Genomic DNA, 22102 nt, shown 5'->3' with positions numbered 1-22102 from the left:
ACAGAGACACTTTCATACTTAAATTACCTTAAATTTTGGAATAAACACAGGTAGGATTTGGAAATTTACATATGTGCATATGTGCATCAGCTGCGCAAAATGTAAGGGGAAAAAAAAGCTTTTTATCCGAATTTTCGTATATTTGAGGTCACATTAGAAAAAGTACAGGGTGTGTTCAAAGCTCTCAAATGTAAAAATGGGTCAAATTTGACCCTGAACAGTATGTAAGGGGTTAAGCCAATACCCACTACTTGGTCTGCTATTACTCTCCTATGTTAGTGACTGTAGACTCTTAAGTCTTGTTTGAATTGAATCAGTACAGTGCAAAAAGGACAGAAGTAATACAAAATAAAATAATGCTGTTGTATGAGCTTAGACTGAGATGTGTTGAATCTTACATTTCAATTTGTGATGTGCCATCACTCTCTTTTTGAAACCGGAGCCTGATGAAATCTCTGTATCTCCAGTTTCCCCCAGGCATCCAATCAGACCTTGCTGGACAAGTTCAAGCGTCAGCATGAAGGAAACAGCTACATCGAGTTCCCTGCTGTTATGGAGCCCGCCTTCATCATCCGACACTACGCTGGTAAAGTCAAGTATGGAGTTAAGGTGAGAGATGTGCTCGTGTTTGTATCCATACAGTATGTGTGTGTATACAGTATATATTTGCACATCGCTAACTGACACTGTAATCAGCCAATTAGACAACACCTGTAAACACTTACAATATTAGGAGACATATTTATTAAAGTGTGAACATAATGAAAACTTGCAGTCTTTAGTTTAGTGCTGGTGAGACACTATAAAAGTCAAAAGCTGAGTTTACGCCAAGCAGATTTTATCACAGTTTTCATGTGTGGAGCATCTACTTTCAACTCTTTTTGGACACATGTGAATAGTGTCATTAAAATCAAATAACTGCTCTCACAAATCCATTAAATGTAAGTTTCTGTTGTCTTCAGATAGCTTTTATTACATCCTTCTTGATGATCTTTGTAGCTTCAAAGATGAAATATCACCGTGTCTCTGATGAAATCTTGATGAAAAACACGACCGCAACTGATCACTCAAAAATATATTATATAAAAAAACACATAATTTACAAAGGGTAAACTGGTCAGCCAAAATTGGACCTGCCCCATCCATCAGTGGCAAACTAACCGAAAATCTGGCATGATACTGAACCCAGTTAACAGTCATCATTAAAATACAACAAACAGAGATGAATGTTATATTGCTATGGGAGATCTGAAAGCTAAATATTGACAGCTGTTTGAGTTTCTCTATTTCCAGGAATGAAGGAAAATGTCCTCACAACTAAAAACAGTTATTCTTTGCTTCATTGTTTTTTTTCTTGCCAAACAGTCCCTCAGTAATCTTGTACCTCGTTGTGTGTTGATTCGCACATGGTACGTGATGATGTTGACATCGAAAACTAATCACAAACAAAGCTTCAGCAGTTTGGGATCCAGGTCTTTGTCTTCACACTGTGCAACAACAATAATCATGTAATATACAAAATATTGGTCATAGTCCATGTTAAAATCTATGATATCAATTTGAGGCTGTCAGATTGGGTGTTTAACTTGGGAGGCAGCTGGATTTGCAAAATCACAACATCATGAGAATCCATCTTGTCTGGCTTTGAGTTATTTGCTTGTGTCCAAACCACCAATGGTTTGGACTAATCAGCACCCTTTGAAGATTCTTGCATGATTTTGTGATCTCATGAATCCAGCTGCCTCGCAAGGTAAGATGGTAATAGACAGATGGTTCATCCAATCACCTGCCAAGTATGTTTTTGAAAGTGCCTGCCCTTTTCCAAATGGATAAATAAACTGAAATTTTGCACTGAATATGAATTGAAAAGCAGAGGCACGTCACCAGCTCCTGTCATCCATTGGTGCTGCTCTGATGTCTTTAAAATGCAGCAAAGTTAAATAAATGTCCTTTTTGTTTTACTTCCATTTGAATTTTGGGTATTAAAGAGAGCGAGTGTCTTTTCTGAAAAACTGCGCTTACAAAATGTCACATTTGCCATTACATTCTGTGTCATTTCATGCAGCAGCAGTCACATCGAGAGAATTTGCTTCTAAATTTCTGGAGCAAGTTTTGCCTCAGGCTGCCTTTGGTCTCCGAAGCTCCAAATCGGTTGTCGATGGACGTGTCTCACTGTGAGATGTAGGGCCAACATTTTTGGCACCTTTCATCTCAGGCAGCCCAAAATCCCACAACGTAAAGGAGGCTTTTCTAACAATGTTTAACATGTTAACCCTCAACTAAATTACAGTCGAGTAATGAGGGAAAAAAACACAAAGAACCTCATATGCCACCTTAAACAGACGTGAAGCTGGTGCGACTCATCTGAAATGCAAGTGTGGGCAAAAAAGCACTAACATGTCAAATAAACAGACTCCTTCTGTATGTTTAAAGGGTAAAACCGAAGCTCTAAACAGACGAAGGAAGGTTCCTCTCACTTTCACTCTCACTGGAGCCTTTATGAAACTCTGCAGCAGACCTTCTTGTTGTTCTGTCGACCTATTTTTCCAGCAAAATCTAATTCTCGGTTCGCTTCCCAGCTGCGTTCTGATAAGAAGCACATGTGCTGGAATGGGTCGAGCGTATTGTAGTTCGACTGTATAATATAAATCCATAACAGTTGGTTATCATGGCTATGGAAAGGTATCTCGTATCTGCGGAGAGCCAAGGAGCTGTATAGCGCGAATTGCGTAGCGAGCGCCAGAGTCGTGAAATGTGTCTCGCGTTGGCTCGATAGTGAACACCCAGCTGACTCGTATCATATGGAGAGAAGCTATGTTGAAGGGTTTATAGTTCATGGCTCCGTTATCATAGCATAGCTTCAGTCGAAATATTTTATTGCTCACAGACCAATGAAGAGACGGTGGTTAGCTTTGTATGCTTAAACGTTTCTGTGTGTATGAAAGGGTTTCCTTCACCTCAGTGGTTTTGTTTTATAGAATATTTAATGTGAAAAGGAGATAAATGTATACCCAAAATGATATGAAACTTCACTAAGTTGATGATTCAGACTCTATTTTCCTTTTCTCAGAACTGGAGATTAACTCAGTGTGGAGTAACAGCACATTTGCCCATAAATAGCTGTAAACAGTGCTGCCAACTGGCTTTCCACTGTTTAACAAACAATAAAAAAACACCATTTAACTCAAGGCAATAATGTCTGCCTTTGTTTGTTATGATACTTGAGCTGTGGGCTTTTATTTGTTTAAATAACTAATACGTTTAACAAATTTTCCTGTGTGTTTGGTGATCATTTTTCCATATTTGGTGTCGTGATATGCACAGAAACTGCTAGATTTGCACTTTTAATCAACGAGCGACAGACTCTCTGTGTGTAATCATGACGACACAAACGTTCTCTCGCTGTGACCAACGCTTGATTGGATGCACATGTTGTGTGTTTATATTATTAATACCGTAGCACTTAGAGTTTCACTATGAATGAAAAGTGTGGTACCGATTCATTAATTAATGTATGTGTCTTTCCGTCTTGCAGGACTTCAGGGAGAAGAACACTGACCACATGCGTCCCGACATTGTGGCCTTGCTGAAGAGCAGCAAGAATGCCTTCATATGCGGCCTGATGGGAATCGACCCCGTGGCGACCTTCCGCTGGGCTGTGCTGCGTGCCTACTTCAGGGCCCTGGTGGCTTTTAGGGAGGCCGGCCGCAGACACACCCACAAAAAAACTGGTGAGGAAAACTCAGTCTAAAAATGTTTGTATGGTTGACTTGAGAGCTCAATATACTGTAACTTCAGGAAACACATGCAAACAATATGAAAGCAAATTAAGGAAACATCATCAATCATCAGTTTCGACAACACTGCTGCAACGTGAGAAACACAACCAAATACAGAAACATGGCAAGTTGCAGAGAGAAAAAATAAACTTGTGCGATGTTTCCTTAATTTGTTTGTTGCTGTGCTTTGAGTTGTCAGGGCTACCGTATGTATGGGCCATCTTTAAACTATGTTATACAACTGTGATTTCTTATTTTAGGTGTCTATAATTTTTTTTACTTTGTCTTCTTCCTTGAGGTATTATATAAATATATAAGAATTGTCAATAAACCAAACTATACAAAAAAACTAAGAAGTTAGTGTGAGCTTTGGGAACTCTGACTTAACAATGAGTCAATTAATCAAATAATATATCCCCACTAATTAATCCACCATGATTATGAAACGATAATAATCATTAGTTGCAGCCTTAATCAAATTTTAATTCAAAGTTTTTTTCACTCCCAAGGTTTCAACAGGCAAAAATAGTTCCAGCTCCTGATGAATGTTCTTAAAATAAGCTTGAATTCATGGTTCAAAACACATACGTGTACATGTATGTGATTAATTACTGAAGTAGCTGTGCTACAATACTGTGATGTTGAAATTCCTGTTTTACTATAATTGGGCCAGGAGGAGTGTTTGGGGAGATGAGGAGGTTTACCTTAAGAGTTTTGCTGCTGCTGTTGAGGAGGAGGAGGATGAGGAGGAGGAGGATGAAGAGGTTTTAATCTTCTTCTCCAGAGTTTATTTTCACAAACTGGTTGAAATATTATTCTGAAAAGTGTTTGGAAATGTCACCACAGACTTATCTCAAAAGCTTTTGTGCGTTTTTTTTTTTTCCTTTCACATGAAGAATTCCCTCTCTTCTTCTTATCTGACTTGTCCTCCTTTCATTTTGTTTCTGCTGCTTCTCTTCTGTTGATTCTTAATTCACCTACAAACTCTACTCTCCATTTATCTTCTTTTCTTCATTTGATTCATCATTTTCTTTTCTTTGTCTTTCTCGTCTGTTTTGTGTTTAATGTATTTAAAACAATTTGATCCTCGTGATCTTACATAGAGATGAGAAAAAAAATCAAGTCTCTCTTTTTTCTTTCTGCCCCCCCCTCTCTGTGTTTGTGTATATTAGGGAATGACGCAGCAGTGCCCTGTGCTGTTGTCAAAACTGTTGACAGCTTCAGTTTCCTTCATCACCCGGTTCACCAGAGGAGCCTTGAGATCCTTCAAAGATGCAAAGATGAGAAATACAGTAAGTATCTAAAATCATCCTCCAGCCCCTCTCCCATATCGTAAATCAAAGTATTGTTGTTTTTTTTGTTTATGGACTAAAATATTATCCTCATTTAACATAAAAGAGGTAGAGCACTTTACACAGGGCACTGTTCACAGCTGTTAACAGTAAACAGGGTCCTTTCATGGCATGACATAAAAAAAATAGTAAAAACGTTTGTGACGCAAACTGATTTTTGCAGAATTTATTTTTCTGCATCCAATTTCCCTGTAAAAATAAAACAAAAAATAAATAAAAAACCCTCTGTGCACACACATGTGAAAGGAATGAGGGTATTTTTTTTAAACAGTGAATATTAATCAATTTTGTTCGGTCAGAAATCAATTCAACTTAAAGGTATAGTATGCAGGATTTGTCAGTTGGTATTTGTAAAGACATCATTCAGTTTTGGCTTTTTTAATCCTCTGCAAATGACAGAGAGCAGTGCATTTCAAGTGACTTACAAAGAGTTAATATAAGAGTAAGTGGAGCAAGAACAAAGCCGTGAATCACATAAATAAAAAGTTATTTTCATGTTGATTCATGCCAGTTATGTTCCAAAGCACAAATAAACCCGCCCCCTACTCCGCACATCTCTACACAATCCTGCGTGAAGATGCCACCTTGCCGGATTTTGTGTGGATAAAGCCAAAGTGCAACCTTCTTCCTGTCCGCTGTGGCCTCTCTGGTCTGTGTGTGTTGCTCAGCCTCTCCGTCAGTCAAATAGACACAGACGGAGACACATAGGAGAGAGATTTAGACAGTGGTGTAACCTGGACCCTATGTTTTTAAAGAGTGCTGACGTCTCACTCTGTGCACTGTTACTAGCTGGGGGCTACACACACACTGCCCAAAGGCTGACACCCAGAAACATCCCTAAAACAGCAAAATAATAAGAAAATACAGGCAGAACCTCTGTAGATACATACATTGAGAGGGATTATTTTAGTGTGAGTCTATACATTGTTTTTTTAGGACAATCCTGCGTACTATGCCTTTAAAAGAATAACAGTGAAGCTGGATACATTTCTTCAGGATCAAATGACTTCATATCTACGTCGTTTTTGGAAAGGCGCCCCTCACCTTAACCCTGTTAATGTTTACAATGGGATGAATTTCTGTCGATTAAAAGTCTGTTGAACTGAGGTGAGCTGAAGGGAAAAGTGCTGCCATTATTAAAATCCCACAAACTTACCTCAACCCAATCAAAGAAATAAATTCCAGGCTGCGGTGCAAAAAGTCATTTATGGTCAAGTTGAGAATAATTGATCTTTTATGATTTTCTGCCTCAGTAAACTGGTTTTATAACAGCTGTTAATAAGACATTGGCAATCTGACATGTGGGTCATTCTGAACGCTGGTCAGACCGACTCGCTCGGGAGCAGAGTTATAACCAGACCATTTCCACACGCATGAGTGATCAGACAAATGAACAATCCCATGTGGACCAGGAGGGTTTAATGATCATTCTTTATCACTTGCTTTTTCCCTAATGTCCATTTATTTGTGTGCGCATGCGTGACTGTGAGTATGTGCACGTATCGTTTGCTTCTTAGTGTGAGTATAAACGTCACATTGTCTTAATGTTTGAAAGCGGCATCTTGCTTTCAATTCAGAGGCCAGCATTAAAATGAATGTCCAAGAAAATTTCCAAGTGAAATCCCCAAATATTTTCCTCCATTAAAGGGAAACTCCACTGATTTTACACATTAAAGGGGACCCATTATGCTTTTCTTCATTTTCATACATTATGTCACTGTGTCAGATGTTGATGTTAAAGGTGGCTGACGTGTTAAATAATGATATAAATGTGCAGTACTGTGCAAAAGTTTTAGGCCACCCTTAGATTTGTTGTTTTAGCAGTGCTATAATGACCATATAGGGTTAGCTGGTTTCTTCACGCTGTGGTTGGAGATAGGAAGTGACTTAGATGCAGATAAATCCAGTGAGATGTGAATCTGACCCTGTCCTGTCCTGTCCTGTCCTGTCTCTCTTCTCTTTCTGCCATCAAGGTATCACAAGGAAGAATCCCCGAACCCCTCTGTCAGATCTTCAAGGCACCAATGCTCTGAATGAGAAGGCCAGCTGGTGAGTAATATCCCACTTCTCTCAGTCGCACTAAGCACGAATGCTTAGTCTGGAACAGGAAACGTTAATTATTTTCATTTGGTGTCATCTGGAAATCCCTCATCACAGGAAATCTAAATTAAAACCTGTAACAATGATTCGCATCAATATTTTAACTAAATAAAACTGTGTTTAATACTGTGTGATGTTTCCCTCTCCCTCCCCTTCCCCTCTGTAGGGATGTCTACGGTGTTGGCTGTAACGGTCGTACCTCGAGGTCGGGTCGTCTGTCCTCGGGAAGCCCCGCTCTGGAAGAAGACGGCATTTTCCTCAACTCCTCCAACAGCAAGCTCCTGGAGAGAGCTCAGGGCATCCTACTGTGAGTGAGCCAGAACTGCTCCGATTCACTTCTTTTACCTAAAAACTATTAAACTTTTGATCTAAACTGATGAAATCAAAATCTTTAAAATCAAAATCTGGTTTTCCATTTTTCCTCAACATACTATATCCCTTTTTTTGTTTATTTTAGCTCTAACTGTAACATGAGCTATCTTTGGTAGGTGGCAAAAGAGGTGGAAATGAGTTTTTGTAGCCAAAACAGGAAGGCCAAAGGAAATAATGTTATCCATCTCCATTATCAGTGGTGTAGTTGATGTGTGGGGCTCTCAGACACAGAACATTAGAATAGAATAAAAAGCTTTATTGTTATTATATTTTACATATAGTGAGATTACAGGTGCAACTACATGTGTGCTTTAAAGACAATAAAAACATGACAACCAAATAAAAACAAGACACACACGCAGCTAAATAAGATGACATAGTAGGCTATAAAAAAAGAGATGCAGCTTTAATAGCATAATGTGGAGGGTATTGCACTTAAATAAAATAAATAGAATTAAATAGAATAAATAAAAGCAGCAGTCAAGAGTATGGGACAGGATGTTTGAGTATGGCACAGGATTTGGGGATCACTGATCCCTAAAATCTGCATTTAATATCTGCTAATGAAAACACGATTTCTCACCTTTAGGAGAAACAAAAACTGCAAAACAAAGCCGGCTCTTCCCAAGGTAAGACACACACACACACACACACACACACACACACACACACACACACACACACGATGACATCTTTAGAAACAGCATTTATAAAAACCAGTATCTTAAGATCTTCAGAGTGTCTTCATGTATTCTCTGGTTTTGTGTCTGTGCAGCACTTGTTAGACGTGAAGTCACTGCGATACCTGGGCAGCGTGACGCTCCACGACCGCATCACCAAATCTCTGCTTCACCTGCACAAGAAGAAGAAACCGCCCAGCATCAGCGCCCAGTTCCAGGTCAGTGCTGCTGTCTCCCCCTGCTGGAGAGCGCTGTGAATTACAAAAACACAGGACACACATCAGCAGCAGAAACAGCATGTAATGATTATTAGCAGGCTTGAAATAGTAAAAGAATGTCCTGCTTGAGCAAAGGACAGACACTGTATTCATGTATATAACGCATTTAGCAATATATGAGCTGTTATCTGCATCACTTTCTTGCCTTAAATATGCTAATTTTGTTACAGGATAAGTATTATATTGACCTGAATAGTTAGCTATAAAAAAGTGGTATTCCCCTTTATTTTCACCGGATAAGGATGTGATGTCATTGGTTTGTGTGTGCAGGCGTCCCTCAACAAGCTGATGGAGACTCTCGATCAATCAGAGCCGTACTTTGTCAAGTGTATTCGATCCAACGCTGAGAAGGTAATTTCTACTGTAGAGTCGTCGCTTAAATGCAGCTTTTTTTTATTGCTGACTGACTGACTTTATCTTTCGTTTTGTTTCCCCTTTCATTCTTTCACTCTTTCATCCCGTCTCGCTCAGCTGCCGTTGCGTTTCAATGACAGCCTGGTGCTAAGACAGCTGAGGTACACAGGCATGCTGGAAACCGTCCGGATCCGCCAATCAGGATACAGTATCAAGTATACATTTCAGGTAATCCTCTGCTGCTACCATCTAAACAGCAGATTCAGTCAACGCCATGTTAGTGCTGCAGTGTTTCCTTTATTTTTAGCTTTCTTTTAGTTCATAGTGAGGTCTATTTTTATCTACATGTTTATTTTATTACTGCTTTTCTATCTCATGCAGTTATCTTATTACAAATGCCTGTTATAATCTCATCGCCCATCTCATTGTTTTGCCCGATCCATCATCAAGATATTCATTTTACTCTCTTTTATGACACAGAAAAGCTTTAAATCTTCACAAGTGAAAAGCTGCAACCAACGATTATTTGTGTTTATGCTTAAAAAACTATTAAAACAATTATTTGATCAAAATAGTTGCTGATTGATTGTCTATCGATTGACTAACCGTTGCAGCTTTATTCTAAATATAATGAGATGTTTATTCATTTATCATTTTCTGTGGAAGCTTAAATCGAACATTACTTGTCAACTTTAATGAAGTTTCACTGTACCTAAAGAAATATATTAATCACACGCACACACATCTTCTTCCAGGAGTTTGTGCGTCACTTTCATGTGCTGCTTCCTCGAGGCACGAGTGCAACAAAGTCTGGCATCAGGGAGTTTTTCCGGCGGATCCACCTGCCGCCCGCCGGGTATCAAGTGGGCAACACGATGGTACGGATTCACATGTTTTCTTCTGTTTTACCATCTTATCTGCTGGACTTCACTAGTGTGTGTGACTGTGCTTATTCAAATGTTTCTGTGTTGCTCAGGTGTTCCTGCGGGAGGCGGAGCGTCAGCGCCTTCAGACCCTCCTCCACCAGGAAGTGCTGCGGCGAATCGTCACGCTGCAGCGCCGCTTCAGGGCGGTCCTGGAGAGGAAGCACTTTGTCGACATGAGACGAGCTGCTTCTGCAATCCAGGTGAGATGTTGTGATGGGAAGGTGAAAGAGTTCATGTTCAACACTGACACATCCATGTTCCCGTTGTCTCCTTCATGCAGTTAAACAATATTTCAAATTTTGACTTTCTATTGAATTACTGCTGTAAATGCATCATGAATCAATTTAAGAATCTCGCATATCAAAGTTTCTTCCATCCAATATTTCAGGAGGAGTTTCTGCAGTCCATTAAGGCTACTTAGCCTTGGACTGTTAAAGCTTTAAGTGATTAATAGTTGTGCATTTACTCCAGACAGAAACTTTAAACCTTCAGAAAGAACAAGTAATAATTTACTCTACAGTTTACTTTCATCACTCTAGCTATTGCACCTTTGTAATATAGTGCACTGTGTATATTTTGCCTTTAATAACAAAATGAGAAATCTATTTGAAACATATTATGTAATATAAAGTTAAGTGTGTATATATAGTCTAACTCTGTTTATTGCTTGTTCTGATATAAACCTAAAAAAGGAACCTTATTCACTCTTTGATTTTGAAAACGGTGAGACGAACAGGTATGCTGTGAGACTACAGAGCCATACGTTTACTTCTCTCAGGAGAAAAAGAAAGAGATTCAGAGCGAGAGACAGAAAGAAAGCAAACGGTGAAACGGATTGACAGAGGAAGAAAACATTGCATTCAGGCCTCTGACGGTATGTTTTCTCTGGAAGAGCCCTCGGAGGGGAGCTGTCCAAATCTTTGTCAGCCTGAAAGAAAACAAACACAGTCAGTCCAGAAACAGTGAGACCCTGAGCAGCAGCCAATGAAGCCGAAGAATAATTTAGCGAAAGTATTGATATATAAACTGTCACTTATCTAAAAATGTCAAGGTTGGCTGCCTAGCTTCCATTTCTCTGAAGTCTAGTAATTCTTTGTATAAACTCTGTAATGAGTATCAAATATATCACAAGGGCAGTGTGATTTTCCTTTGTGAAGTTGGGCCGAAAAAGAGGTTAAGCTCATTATTTTCAGTAGCTTGTTAATAAAGTTTCTGTCACCACATGACAAGAATACAATTTGACCATGACTACATGTTTGAATTGGAAGAAAATTAAGTTATTCCAAGTACAAATCAAAATGATGCAGAGTTTTCTCAGCCTGCTTGAAGTTCTCCAAAATTCCAGTGATGTCTGCCAGATAAGTCGTATCACATTGTCCTCAGATACTGTGCGACGCCATGAATAACAAAAATATCAAATTCCACAAACTTGGGTTACTCGTTTGGGTCTTGGCCAGAGTTCACCCAGCAGGAAGGTGTTTTTAGAGGGTTGATAAGAAAGATTAACACCTTTACCTTTTCAGAAATATCAATATTTGCTAGCCAAGTCTTGCAGTGCATCCAACATAAAAGGTCAAATCAGAACAGAGACATCTTCTGGTCAGATCTACCACTAAAAGATTTGTCTCCTCATTACTCAAATGAAAATACATTTTCTTTCTCCGTTTGTGTTTCTGCAGCGATGGTGGCGATGCTGCCTCATCAGACAGTCAACCATCGATGCGAGCGTTGAGGAGGGGGCAGCTGTGTGTCTGCAGGCGGCCTGGAGGAGCTACAGGGAGCGCCGGAGGTTCCTGCAGTGGCGCGACTCTGCCATAGTCATACAGAGGAGCTGGAAGAACTGCTGCCATCGCAGGACTCAGGCGGCCGTCACGGTTCAAGCAGCCTGGAGAGGATTCAGGGAGAAGAGCCGCTACTGTGCGACGTACAGGACTGTGACGCAGTTACAGGCGATGGGAAGGGGACACCTGGCTAGACTCAGGTGTGTAAAGGAGTTAGTGTTTAGTGTCGTTCAGTAATCTGCGAATTAATCGGGTACAAATTGGGTGTAAAAACTTACACAAAAGCTGAAGTGACAATTTTATTTTTCAAAATAGCATTTGCAGCAGAAAACTATTTCTAATTAAATTGTTTATTTTTGCAGACCTCTTTTTCTACAGATCTAAACTGACAAAAGTTGCCTTCTTGCAGCAGTAAACAACCATTTGGCATGAAACTATAAAATCTGAAACTACTTTAAATCTTGTTTGTTTGAAAAACGTGTGTACTTCTCTGTAAAAAAAACTAAAAGTTAGCCTTTGGCACATGTGTAGGCACTTGAAAGTTCTAACTTTTGATATCATTATAACATTTTGTTGATGTAAATTTTAAAAACCTGGTGCAGTCTACATGTTGTTTTCAGCCCTTGTTTCTTTGTCCCCAGTCCAGTAGCTGGTGTAAGAAGCAGCACAGTGTCTTTTTTTGATACTACTGAGAGACATTAATGTTTGACATTTTCAAATGTTAGACATAATGGCTTTAATGTAAAGTGACAGGATCAGGCTTCAGTTTTTCTCTTGTGTTTGATCAAATATTAATAACTTTTTATCATTTTTTTATAAAAAATGTCTTCAGGTTCATAGAAGTGAAGGAGCAGCATGAAAAACAGCCTCCCTGTAGTCCACCCGCAGAGGTGGATGCAGGAGCCATGGAGGACCTCACCACATCAGAACAGGAAAGTGATGTCCAGGATGTCTCCACAGAACCTGCTGAAGACTCGAAGCCTGTTTCATTTGATGAAGGAGAAACAGAGAGAGAAGAGGACTCTGAGCAAAACAGGAGCGTAGATGAGACAAGTCATAAGCATCGGTCAAAAAGAGAGAGCAGACGAATGAGAGAGCTGGAGCAGGCTCAGTTCAGCTTGGAGCTACTCAAGGTGAGGACCACCAGTGTGGGAGGCACTGTGCAGGAAGACCTGGTCCCAGACAGCAGCACCTGTCAGCTGGATAACCATCAGACACACTCACCCCGAGGATCTCCAGCTAGTCATGGAAGTTTTGAGATGCTCAGTGTGGAAGACATGGACACTGAAGGCTCTGCACAACAAGAACATCCACCAGCGTTGGATGGTGAACTTCATGAGGGACTGAGAGACTCGAACCACAATGAAAAGCCTGGAATTGAGCCGCCAAACAAGACAGAGGGTCCACGGGCAACATTTTATATCGCTTCTGACCAAAGTCCACTTCATGAACCAAAATTTGAAAGCCCCAATAAATCTTACACAGAGAGGAGGGAGTCCACCTCTCGAAGACCTGTAGTGGTGTTGATCAGTATGCAGAAAGAGAGCCCTCTGGAGGAGGGGGAGCTGCTGGCAGCACAAACCCAAGAGGGAGCTTCTCAACCAGAAGCAACATCGTCCAGTCCCCAAATTGCCCACATTGCAGGCCTGGAGGTAGGATCGATAGCCGAAGAGCCTCATGGGATTGCTACCCAGTCCAACACAGACGTATTCCTGGTAGAAGAGGCTTCAAGCACTCAAGCAGGGAATCCAGAAGTAGCTGGGATTTGTTCCTCAGAGGTGGACATCCAGATCGTCCTGGAGCCGAAGCCCAGTGTTCCCGCTCTTCTCCCCAGTCAGCAGGAGAGGAGCCTGGTCCGGCCTGTGAAGGAGGCTCCCAGCCCGGTCCTGGAAACCAAACCACCAAAAGCTCAGAAGAAGAGCTCAGCTCAGACTGTGATTGTAAATATGATGGAGAAACCGTCCAACACTGTGTTCTCCCCACCCAGACGCAAGCTGCCTTTCTCCAAGTAAGTCGACCATTAAAAGATCAAACTTAAAGGATATCTGGAGGGAAATTTAGAGACCAGAGAGATGGACAGTAACAGGACGTGACTATTATTAGGCGTGTCACTGTTTATATTAATCTGAAATGGTCTCTTACGACATCTCAGAACAATAGCTGACATTTCAGCAGTCGCCCTAAAAGAGAAAGTGTTTTTTTCCCCCCAAAACATCAGTTCAGTGTAAAAATAGATTTTCTCGCTTGTGTGTTGCAGGTCAGACAAGGATTTGGTGAACCAGGAAAGATCTTTGGCCATGTACAGAGACGACTCCAAATCTGCTGGATCCAGAAACAGAGAGGTGGGACACACACACTGACACAAACGCACACACCTCACAATTTAGATGCACAGTGTCTGATTCTCACACAGTGGCCTGTTGATGCTGTATATGCCTATTGCAGTTAATATTTAGGAATGATAGGTAGGGAGTACATTTCAAATCATAAAGCTGGAGTCAGTTTTGCTTTTCTTTTTTTTAATACCAACTCTGTATCTACGGAAATATTCACTCTGTGTTTAAACCTCAGTTAAAATGTCTTATATTGGTGAAGTCTGCCGATACCTTAAATGATCTTGAGGGTTTTACAAATATTTAACAAATGAAAAGTGTTTTAAAGAGCTTGTGAGTAAATCTTGTTACCCTGTATTGGATTGATTTGATTCTTTCATTTCATGAAAAGTTACAGTTTCGAACATAAAAGGTTTAAGTCCAACAGCGACAATACACACTCTCATACGCACGCATGCACACACACACACACACACACCCATACACACTCACAAATACACACGGTAGCTGACCTGATGTTCCTGATGTTGCCTGGTAGCAGGTGGGCCGTCCAGGCCCTAAAAAGAAAGCTCGAATGTCCCGGACGCGCTCCGACTTCCTCACCCGCTGTAACTCTGAAGGGGCGACCCAGTCAGACGACGACGATGAATACTACATCCCTGCCCACTCCCGCACGCTGCCCCCCTCCCTGACTCCCTCATGTGCCCACCCCGAGGCTGACTGTCACAGTGACTCCGAGATGGTAAATTCCCAAATCTCCAGAGGTCCCTTGACCTCCGAGCGAGTTACCCTCCCCCTTCCACCTCCTTCTCAGGTGGACCTGTCCGAGCGGCTGGGGGAGGAGCATTTTAACACTGCTAACCCCTCTACTGTTGGACACTGTGACCACTGAGCTACAGTGTCACCAAACAAAAGTTTCTCTGCTAATACGAAAAGATCTGAAATCTTTTCACTCAAACAAACCGTCACCGGTGGCCTCGCACCTCGCTTTGGTGGCCCGAGCTAAGCTTTCACATCTAAGCGTTGCTCCCTTCCTCCTCCCATCTCGACAGTATTTCTCTTTATCCAGGGATACACCAACATTTTGGAGTTTAATCACCTATTTTCTTTCAATAAACACAAGCCATGTTGTGAATAAGGGTTCAACTAATCCATTTATTCGATTAAATGTTAAAAAAATATTGAAAAGCACCCATTGCAAGTTTTAAGATCTAAAGGAGACGTCTACCTATTGGTCAGTCTAAAACCCAATGAAACTGATTTTCATTGATATAAAACTGAGAATAGCAGCAAATCTTCACATTCAAGAAGCTGCAACTAGAACAATGTTTGCTATTTTTGCTTGATACCAACAAAAATGATGAATCAATGATCAAAACTGTTTTTTTTAAAACTGCTTTAGTTGTGAAGGAAAGGTTTCTTGATAGCTGGTGCTGCCAAACTTTTTTTGTATTGTTTATATCTGCCTTAAGTCAGTAGTCTGCTGCTTTTTTGCCTTTATCAGATTCAATTAGGAATGATTTTAGTCATTTATAGAATGGGTGAAGAAGTAAACTCCTCACAATGTGCAGCTTACAGGATCTTGATGGAAAGAATAAGAGATTGAAACTCAAAATGCTACGGTGTTAAGGTATCCCTGTATCTACTTCTTCTTTAACAACAGTGAACAGAGATATTAAGGACTGACTTTTTGACTGACTGGTGAACAAAGATGGACATTTTTACCTTCAACATCTGTCCTGTCCTGAAAAAACGACATCACGCCATCATATTGCTCTGCACGCCAACCGCCGCTCCTGCATGCTGGGACCGTTAAAACCTCCAGCAGGGTCACTTCTCACTAACGACAGCATGACTTCTCTTTCAATATCTGTCACATTCTTTAATATCAGCATTATTCCCGTTAATATTGCTGGTTTCTTCAATCTCTTCCGATTCAGTAGATGTTTGTGTAGATTTAGTAGAATAAGTCGAGCCTGAAGAGAAATACTTTACCTGAAATATGTGGACACACACCCAATTTAGAAATGTTTACTGAATATTACAGAATAAATTGTATTAACATGCCGTATTACTCCATCACATAGTATTATATTATTAGTATATAGTCCACATAGAGGAACCAACTTGTGTTAAACAGGAACATGGAGTATCTGGAGATGGTTGCTAAACTCCACTCATTAAAAAACCACAGAGTCCGGGATAATTCAAGTTAAGTTTCATATATTTTATGACTGACCCAACGTTGTTCTTTGCTCTTCAGTCTTCTCACAAAGATCAGAAGAAGATCCATAAGACCATGTCGTCAGGAGACCTGGGCAAGGTGGAGGTCCTCCGGAAAACATCCAGTCAGGATGGAAGGTAGATTCCTCGAATGTCTCTTTTTAATGTTACTTCTTAATATTGCTTTCGTTCTTTATTAAGCCAAATACATTAACTTCTTTCTTTAGTAGAAGCAGAATATATCTGACTATGTAGTTTCTTTTTTTGATTTTTTTCCCTTATTGACTCCCAACTTATTTTGGATAAACTATTCTAAAAGACGATACATCTTTAAAAAGCAGTGACTGGCTTCGTATGGTATTTCTGGTGGTTTAGTTGTTTTATTTTATAGCTGCAATGTGTCATAGAGATGCTATTCTTGCATGCATACAATTGAAAGAATATGCTTTTTCATTACTTTTCCCCCATTTTTTGACATACCTTTTAGGTGAATTGATTTTTAATGAATCATTTGTGTTGTGTGATATAGCAGGATGAGAGGGAAGATGCGATTCTGGAGCAAGACGAAACACAGCGAGAAAAAACTGTCAAGAGAGAAGCAGGCGAGCAGGAGCGAAGCTGCAGAGACACATGGTAAAATAAAAAGCACCTACACACAAACAATGTGTTGTCTTAAGCCTTTGACTGAAGATTTACAAATTTAACACAAATACAACAATATACACATTTTTTACAGGACTGCTAGCACACATTTCCCCTGCTGGCAGATTTCAGTTTTGGCTGCCCTCCTCAACAAAATGTTTAGGGGTCATGATGAGAAACAGAACAGCAGCACACAGAGTACAGTCTGCTGCTGTAAAGAACATTATTTAATAGAATAATAACGTTTTTATATGGAAACACATTTTTAGTTACTTTCACTGCTGGATTAACAAAATCACAAATCATTTTTAGTAATCCCTTTCCTCTCTATCTCTGTCTTCCCAGAAGGCCCGTCTCCTCCTCACAGTCCAGACCTGGAGGCAGCTGCTCCGCAGGGGGTCAGGGACAGCAAGGAGAACAAGGAGCTGTCCCCGAAGATGAGGAGGCGTCGCAGCGTGAAGATCAGCAGCATCGCTCTGGAGCCCGCCCAGTGGCAGAACGACGCTCTGCACATCCTCACCTCGACCCACGACTACCGCACCATGAACGACTTCCTCATGAAGAAGGTCAGAGTTCAACCCTGGAAAATAAAACACACTTAAATAAAACACACATGTAAAATAGAGTGAGATCCACCTGAAGACTCTAATGTTCATATATATGTTATGTACTGTATGTTACTGGATGAATTCTGCAATGTCTGTCATGTTGGACTTTTAGAAAAATTGCCATCAGTTTCATGCTTTTAAATAGTCACAGTGCTAATCAACAGATAATCTAACAGGGTCTCATGCAGCATCTCATTTGTTAATAGAAATGCACTTTTAAAAAAGTAAACAGGCAACAATAACTCTGGTTCTACCTGACAAAATTAGATTAAATATATATTTTCACAAGACGATGAGATACAATTAATATCATAGAGCACAAAATACACACATTTCTTCATAATGAAAAGACAAATGTATGCCACTTCAGCTTTATAACATATGTTATGTTGTTTTTACAGCTTTTTTCACTGCCCTCAAATGGCCAATAAAATCAATTACTGCAGGTTTAAATGTGTATTTTTAAAGTCTTATATTCAACTTGCTGAATTTTGCAGACACCGACAGTCTTATGAAAAGTATCCTCAGTGTCATTTTTTGTCTTTATTGTCTGATTTATGGCTCAGATTTGTCTATGTTAGCTACTATTATTAAGATTAAGTTTATTGCCATTTTCTTGTGTACTTGCATACACACAATGCTGCTCCTCTTAGCCCACAGCAGTGCAAAACAAAAAAAGAACAAACAATTAGCAGCAGAGTGCATTGAAGTGCATTTGGAGAGAAAGTGCACGTCTCAGTTTACAGTACTTAGTAAGAACAGGTATGATCAGGTTGGCATCAGCTTCAAAATAGCCTAGCGCTAACATATTTTGTATGTTCATGCCAAAGTGGAATTATTGTGCTGCAGCATCATTTTTCCACTTTTTTAAGGATGATATTGCATTTTATATTAGATTAAAACATTGATTTAGCATGATTTTGGTCAGCTATTCTTGTTTTTATCACGTGAGGATGTTTATATGAAGATTATTTGTCCCCTCCAGATTGCTGACCTGGAGTCTGAAGACGGTAAGAAGGACACCATGGTGGATCTCGTCTTCAAGAAAGCACTGAAGGAGTTCAGGATCAACATCTTCAACTCATACTCCACCGCCCTGGCTGTGAGTCCTCTCTGCTCTTCTCTCTCTTTTTTGTTTTCCCTCAGCTCTGCTTGAAACACCAGTGAGATAGGGAAGTTGGGGAAGTTGTCAATCACGCTAAAGTATGCTAAATTGACTCTCAAATACTTTCCTGTGATTGTCGAGGCTTTCTGGCATGTAATGTTTTGTCCAGTGAAGCACCGCACCCATCTGGCACCTAAGAGGACACAAATAAACCCCAATAAGCCGAATTCAGCAGAATAACCCTGAATAGTAAATGTTAACCGATGCTGAATATTATCCAAACTATAACTATTATAAATACATCATCTGTAACACAAAGAGCTGTGATCACTCCATTCCTCTCCTTCATGCTCACCGCTAGATGGATGATGGGAAGAGTATCCGCTACAAGGATCTCTACGCCCTGTTCGAGCACATCCTGGAGAAGACCATGCGCCTGGAGCAGAGGGACTGGAGCGAGTCGCCCGTGAAGGTGTGGGTCAACACCTTTAAGGTCTTCCTGGACGAGTTCATGACTGAATACAAGCCCATGGAGGGAACCATCGGCAGGGTAAGAAAGTTAAAGACTGAACAGATTAATGGAAAGGACTCTGCAGTACTTACTTCTGGCTGTTTGGCTTCATTGATGGACATATATTTAAGCTTAGAGTGATTTTTGACAGGTTTATTTAAAGTTACTTTAAAGAAAACACAACAAAGAAATGTAAGTAAGCAAACAAGCAGATATATTTCACTGTAAATGATAAAACTCATGCAGAAAATGTAAAGATTTGTAGTTATATCATGTACGTTTTTACTTAATAGGCATTCTGTAAACGTTTCTGACTATAGGAGAAAATGTAGTAACTTTTGTACTTGCAATACAATGTCTACAGTTATTAATTCATTACATGTGCAGCCCTCATATGAGACACACACATAAGAATAACACATTCCTCTCTTTCCAGGCTCCTAAACGTGAGCGCAAGAAGTCGAGGAAAAAGGAAACTGACATTGTGAGTTGGAAATTTAACGACACTTTGGTATAGATCTTAAGAAAGTATTTGGATAAAAAACAGTAACTTTAATAGTTTGAACGGAGCTGACCTGTGGTTCTGCTGCCTCCTGCAGGTGGAGGAACACAATGGCCACATCTTCAAGTCCACCCAGTACAGCATCCCGACCTACTGCGAGTACTGCTCCTCCCTCATCTGGATGATGGACCGAGCCTGCGTCTGCAAACGTGAGGATCAGACATGCAAATGCACATTAACATATTTAGTAGCAAAACAGTAATTAAAGGGGATGTATCGTGCACATTTCCAGCTCTATATTTTTATTTCTGTTGCTTTACTGGAATATCCTGATGATTCACAGTTCAAAAAAGTCCTTATTCATCTTATACTGGCTCATTATGTAGCTCCTCAGTTCAGCCTCTGTCTGAAACAGGCCGTTTCAGTTCCTGTCTCTTTAAGGCGCTCACTCTGTTCTGATTGGATGGTTTACAAAAGCTGCATCACTTCCACTTCAAACAACTCAACAAAAATAGAAGTGGGATTTCTTCCTTTTTTTCTTGCTCTTTACTCAAAATTAAAACTTCTGAAATATAATAAACAGCAAACTGTAGTCTTGGCTTTCGGGCTATTGAAGGCAGCATTTTTACCTTTTAGTTTTTGTACCTTTAACAATTCAACATTATAACAGGTTATGCTTATGAAGGTGGTACAGATAGTTTAGATGGTTTGTGGTGGTCGTATAATGAAGAATATCTGGAGGTTTTACTGATATTAAGCATCAAAATGAAATGACTGGAAACAGAGTTAAGCAGCATCTCTATTTATAGACTTTATTGATGAAAGCCAGAAAGCCTAAACAAGTTAAACTCGAGAAAGGAATATTACTTTTATTAGAATATTTACGCTCACTTTATTATGTCTGGACACTGATATGAACAGCAATCTGTGCTCCAAACTCTATCGAATTAATTATCTTTTCTTGAATGTCTTCTTACTGGAAAATCATAGTAAAATAAGTCATGGAAGTCAAAGACCCAAAATATTCAAAGACCTTTGCCTTGTTGTAAATACATTTAAAGATACTTTCTCTTAGTTTCATCTGAAGCATTTTTTTTTCTTTTGCCCTTTTGTGTTTTGGGCCAAAAACAGGCTGTAAAGATGTGAAAGTCTTCCCAGTATTACACACACGTACAGATATACACACCACCAGCAGTTCCTAATGTTCTCCTAACTCACTTACCCAGAGGCACTCAAATCTATGCATGTCGTTTTTATTTCCACCCACACAGCACATTACACCCACTCCTCCTCTTCTCACACAGACACACGCGCTACACGTCCGCACACACAAACTCACCCACTCGTCCTGCCTCTCTGAGTGTCAGAAAAATTAGATTAAACCTCCCGCTCCTTTCATAAATCTATCCTCTATCTAGTTATAAGCTCCATATGCACAATTCTGACGGCGGTTCAAAGAGAGAGAGAGAGAGCAACCTTGTTCCACCTCGACGTTTACCCGACTCTCTGAAGTCGTGACTGGCTGCAGCCGTCGTTTCAGTTGGGTGCGGAGGTTGTTGAGATGTCATCGGTCTGATTGTGTCGTTCTGCTCTGTTTAGTGTGTCGCTACGCCTGCCACAGGAAGTGCTGCTCCAAGATGACCACAAAGTGCAGTAAAAAGGTAAGTGGAGATTTGTCTTTTGTTATTTTCAGGGTTCTTTTTGTTTCAAAGGTGTAATGATTCATTAGAGAAAGCAATGGATACATGTATATATGACAATGATATATCAAACAGTTAAGGCAGTAATCAAACCAATTATCAGATTCTTACTTCATGACTTGGTGTCATATTACAAAGCAGAAAATTAAAGGTCGTCTGAAATTGTTTACAATGATTTTCTCTATTTTTAGAGTGATTCTGCTTTGGTTATATATGTGTAGATGTAGTCTGTGTGTCACACCTTGTTTTTCTATTGTGATGTGATCCAAAAACAAATCTCACTAGAAAAATTTGAGATGTTACCTTTTCATATTTTTGGAACAAGCCTACTGGATTTTGGGTGTAATAATAATAATAATAATAATAATAATAATAATAATTACTTTATTATAATAGCACCTTTTAAAAAAAGAGATAAGAGAGAATAAGAGAAAAGGTTAAGTAAAAAGAGTTAGAGTAAAAAAACTAGGTTAAAGATTAGATTAATAGATTAAAAAGACAAAAGAAAAGTAAATACAGTAAATAAGATGAAGTTTAATAAAAGCTGGAGTAAAGCTAGGTTAAGAAAGAGATTAAAAGACAAAAGAAATAGATAAATAAAATGTATAATATAAAACTGAATGATAATAATAAAATGGTGTAAAATAAAGTAGACAAAAGAAAAGAAAAACAAATCAAACATCAAAAACACAAATCAAATCAAATAAAAAGACTATAAACTATTAAAAAAAGACTATAAAGTAAAGTTGGCCTTTATTTATATACCCCAATACCACAAATCACAAATTAATATCAGAAAGAGCTAAAGAGGAATGATTTCTCTTCCAGGAAGGACAGACAGGCAGTACAGCAGTGT

At 39.6% G+C, this 22102-nt stretch overlaps 1 protein-coding gene across 1 annotated transcript in view; it reads left to right on the top strand.

Annotated features, from left to right (window-relative positions):
* Positions 1-22102, top strand: part of LOC133981701 (unconventional myosin-IXAb-like) — a 163108-nt gene that overhangs the window by 129210 nt on the left and 11796 nt on the right. The window contains exons 13-35 of the mRNA XM_062420525.1: positions 468-609; positions 3536-3731; positions 4952-5071; positions 7105-7180; positions 7398-7538; positions 8193-8232; positions 8379-8501; positions 8832-8912; positions 9033-9143; positions 9671-9793; positions 9892-10041; positions 11521-11822; positions 12455-13630; positions 13880-13964; positions 14494-14697; positions 16219-16316; positions 16708-16811; positions 17166-17386; positions 18414-18530; positions 18895-19083; positions 19481-19528; positions 19644-19755; positions 21146-21207. Coding sequence (XP_062276509.1) covers positions 468-609; positions 3536-3731; positions 4952-5071; positions 7105-7180; positions 7398-7538; positions 8193-8232; positions 8379-8501; positions 8832-8912; positions 9033-9143; positions 9671-9793; positions 9892-10041; positions 11521-11822; positions 12455-13630; positions 13880-13964; positions 14494-14697; positions 16219-16316; positions 16708-16811; positions 17166-17386; positions 18414-18530; positions 18895-19083; positions 19481-19528; positions 19644-19755; positions 21146-21207 — 4021 coding nt within the window. The remainder of the gene's footprint in view (positions 1-467; positions 610-3535; positions 3732-4951; positions 5072-7104; positions 7181-7397; positions 7539-8192; positions 8233-8378; positions 8502-8831; positions 8913-9032; positions 9144-9670; positions 9794-9891; positions 10042-11520; positions 11823-12454; positions 13631-13879; positions 13965-14493; positions 14698-16218; positions 16317-16707; positions 16812-17165; positions 17387-18413; positions 18531-18894; positions 19084-19480; positions 19529-19643; positions 19756-21145; positions 21208-22102) is intronic.

Source organism: Scomber scombrus, chromosome 6, assembly GCF_963691925.1.
Source record: "Scomber scombrus chromosome 6, fScoSco1.1, whole genome shotgun sequence".
NCBI classification, from domain to species: domain Eukaryota; kingdom Metazoa; phylum Chordata; class Actinopteri; order Scombriformes; family Scombridae; genus Scomber; species Scomber scombrus.
Note: the sequence above shows the minus strand (reverse complement) of the source record. Positions and strands in the feature narration are given on the sequence as shown.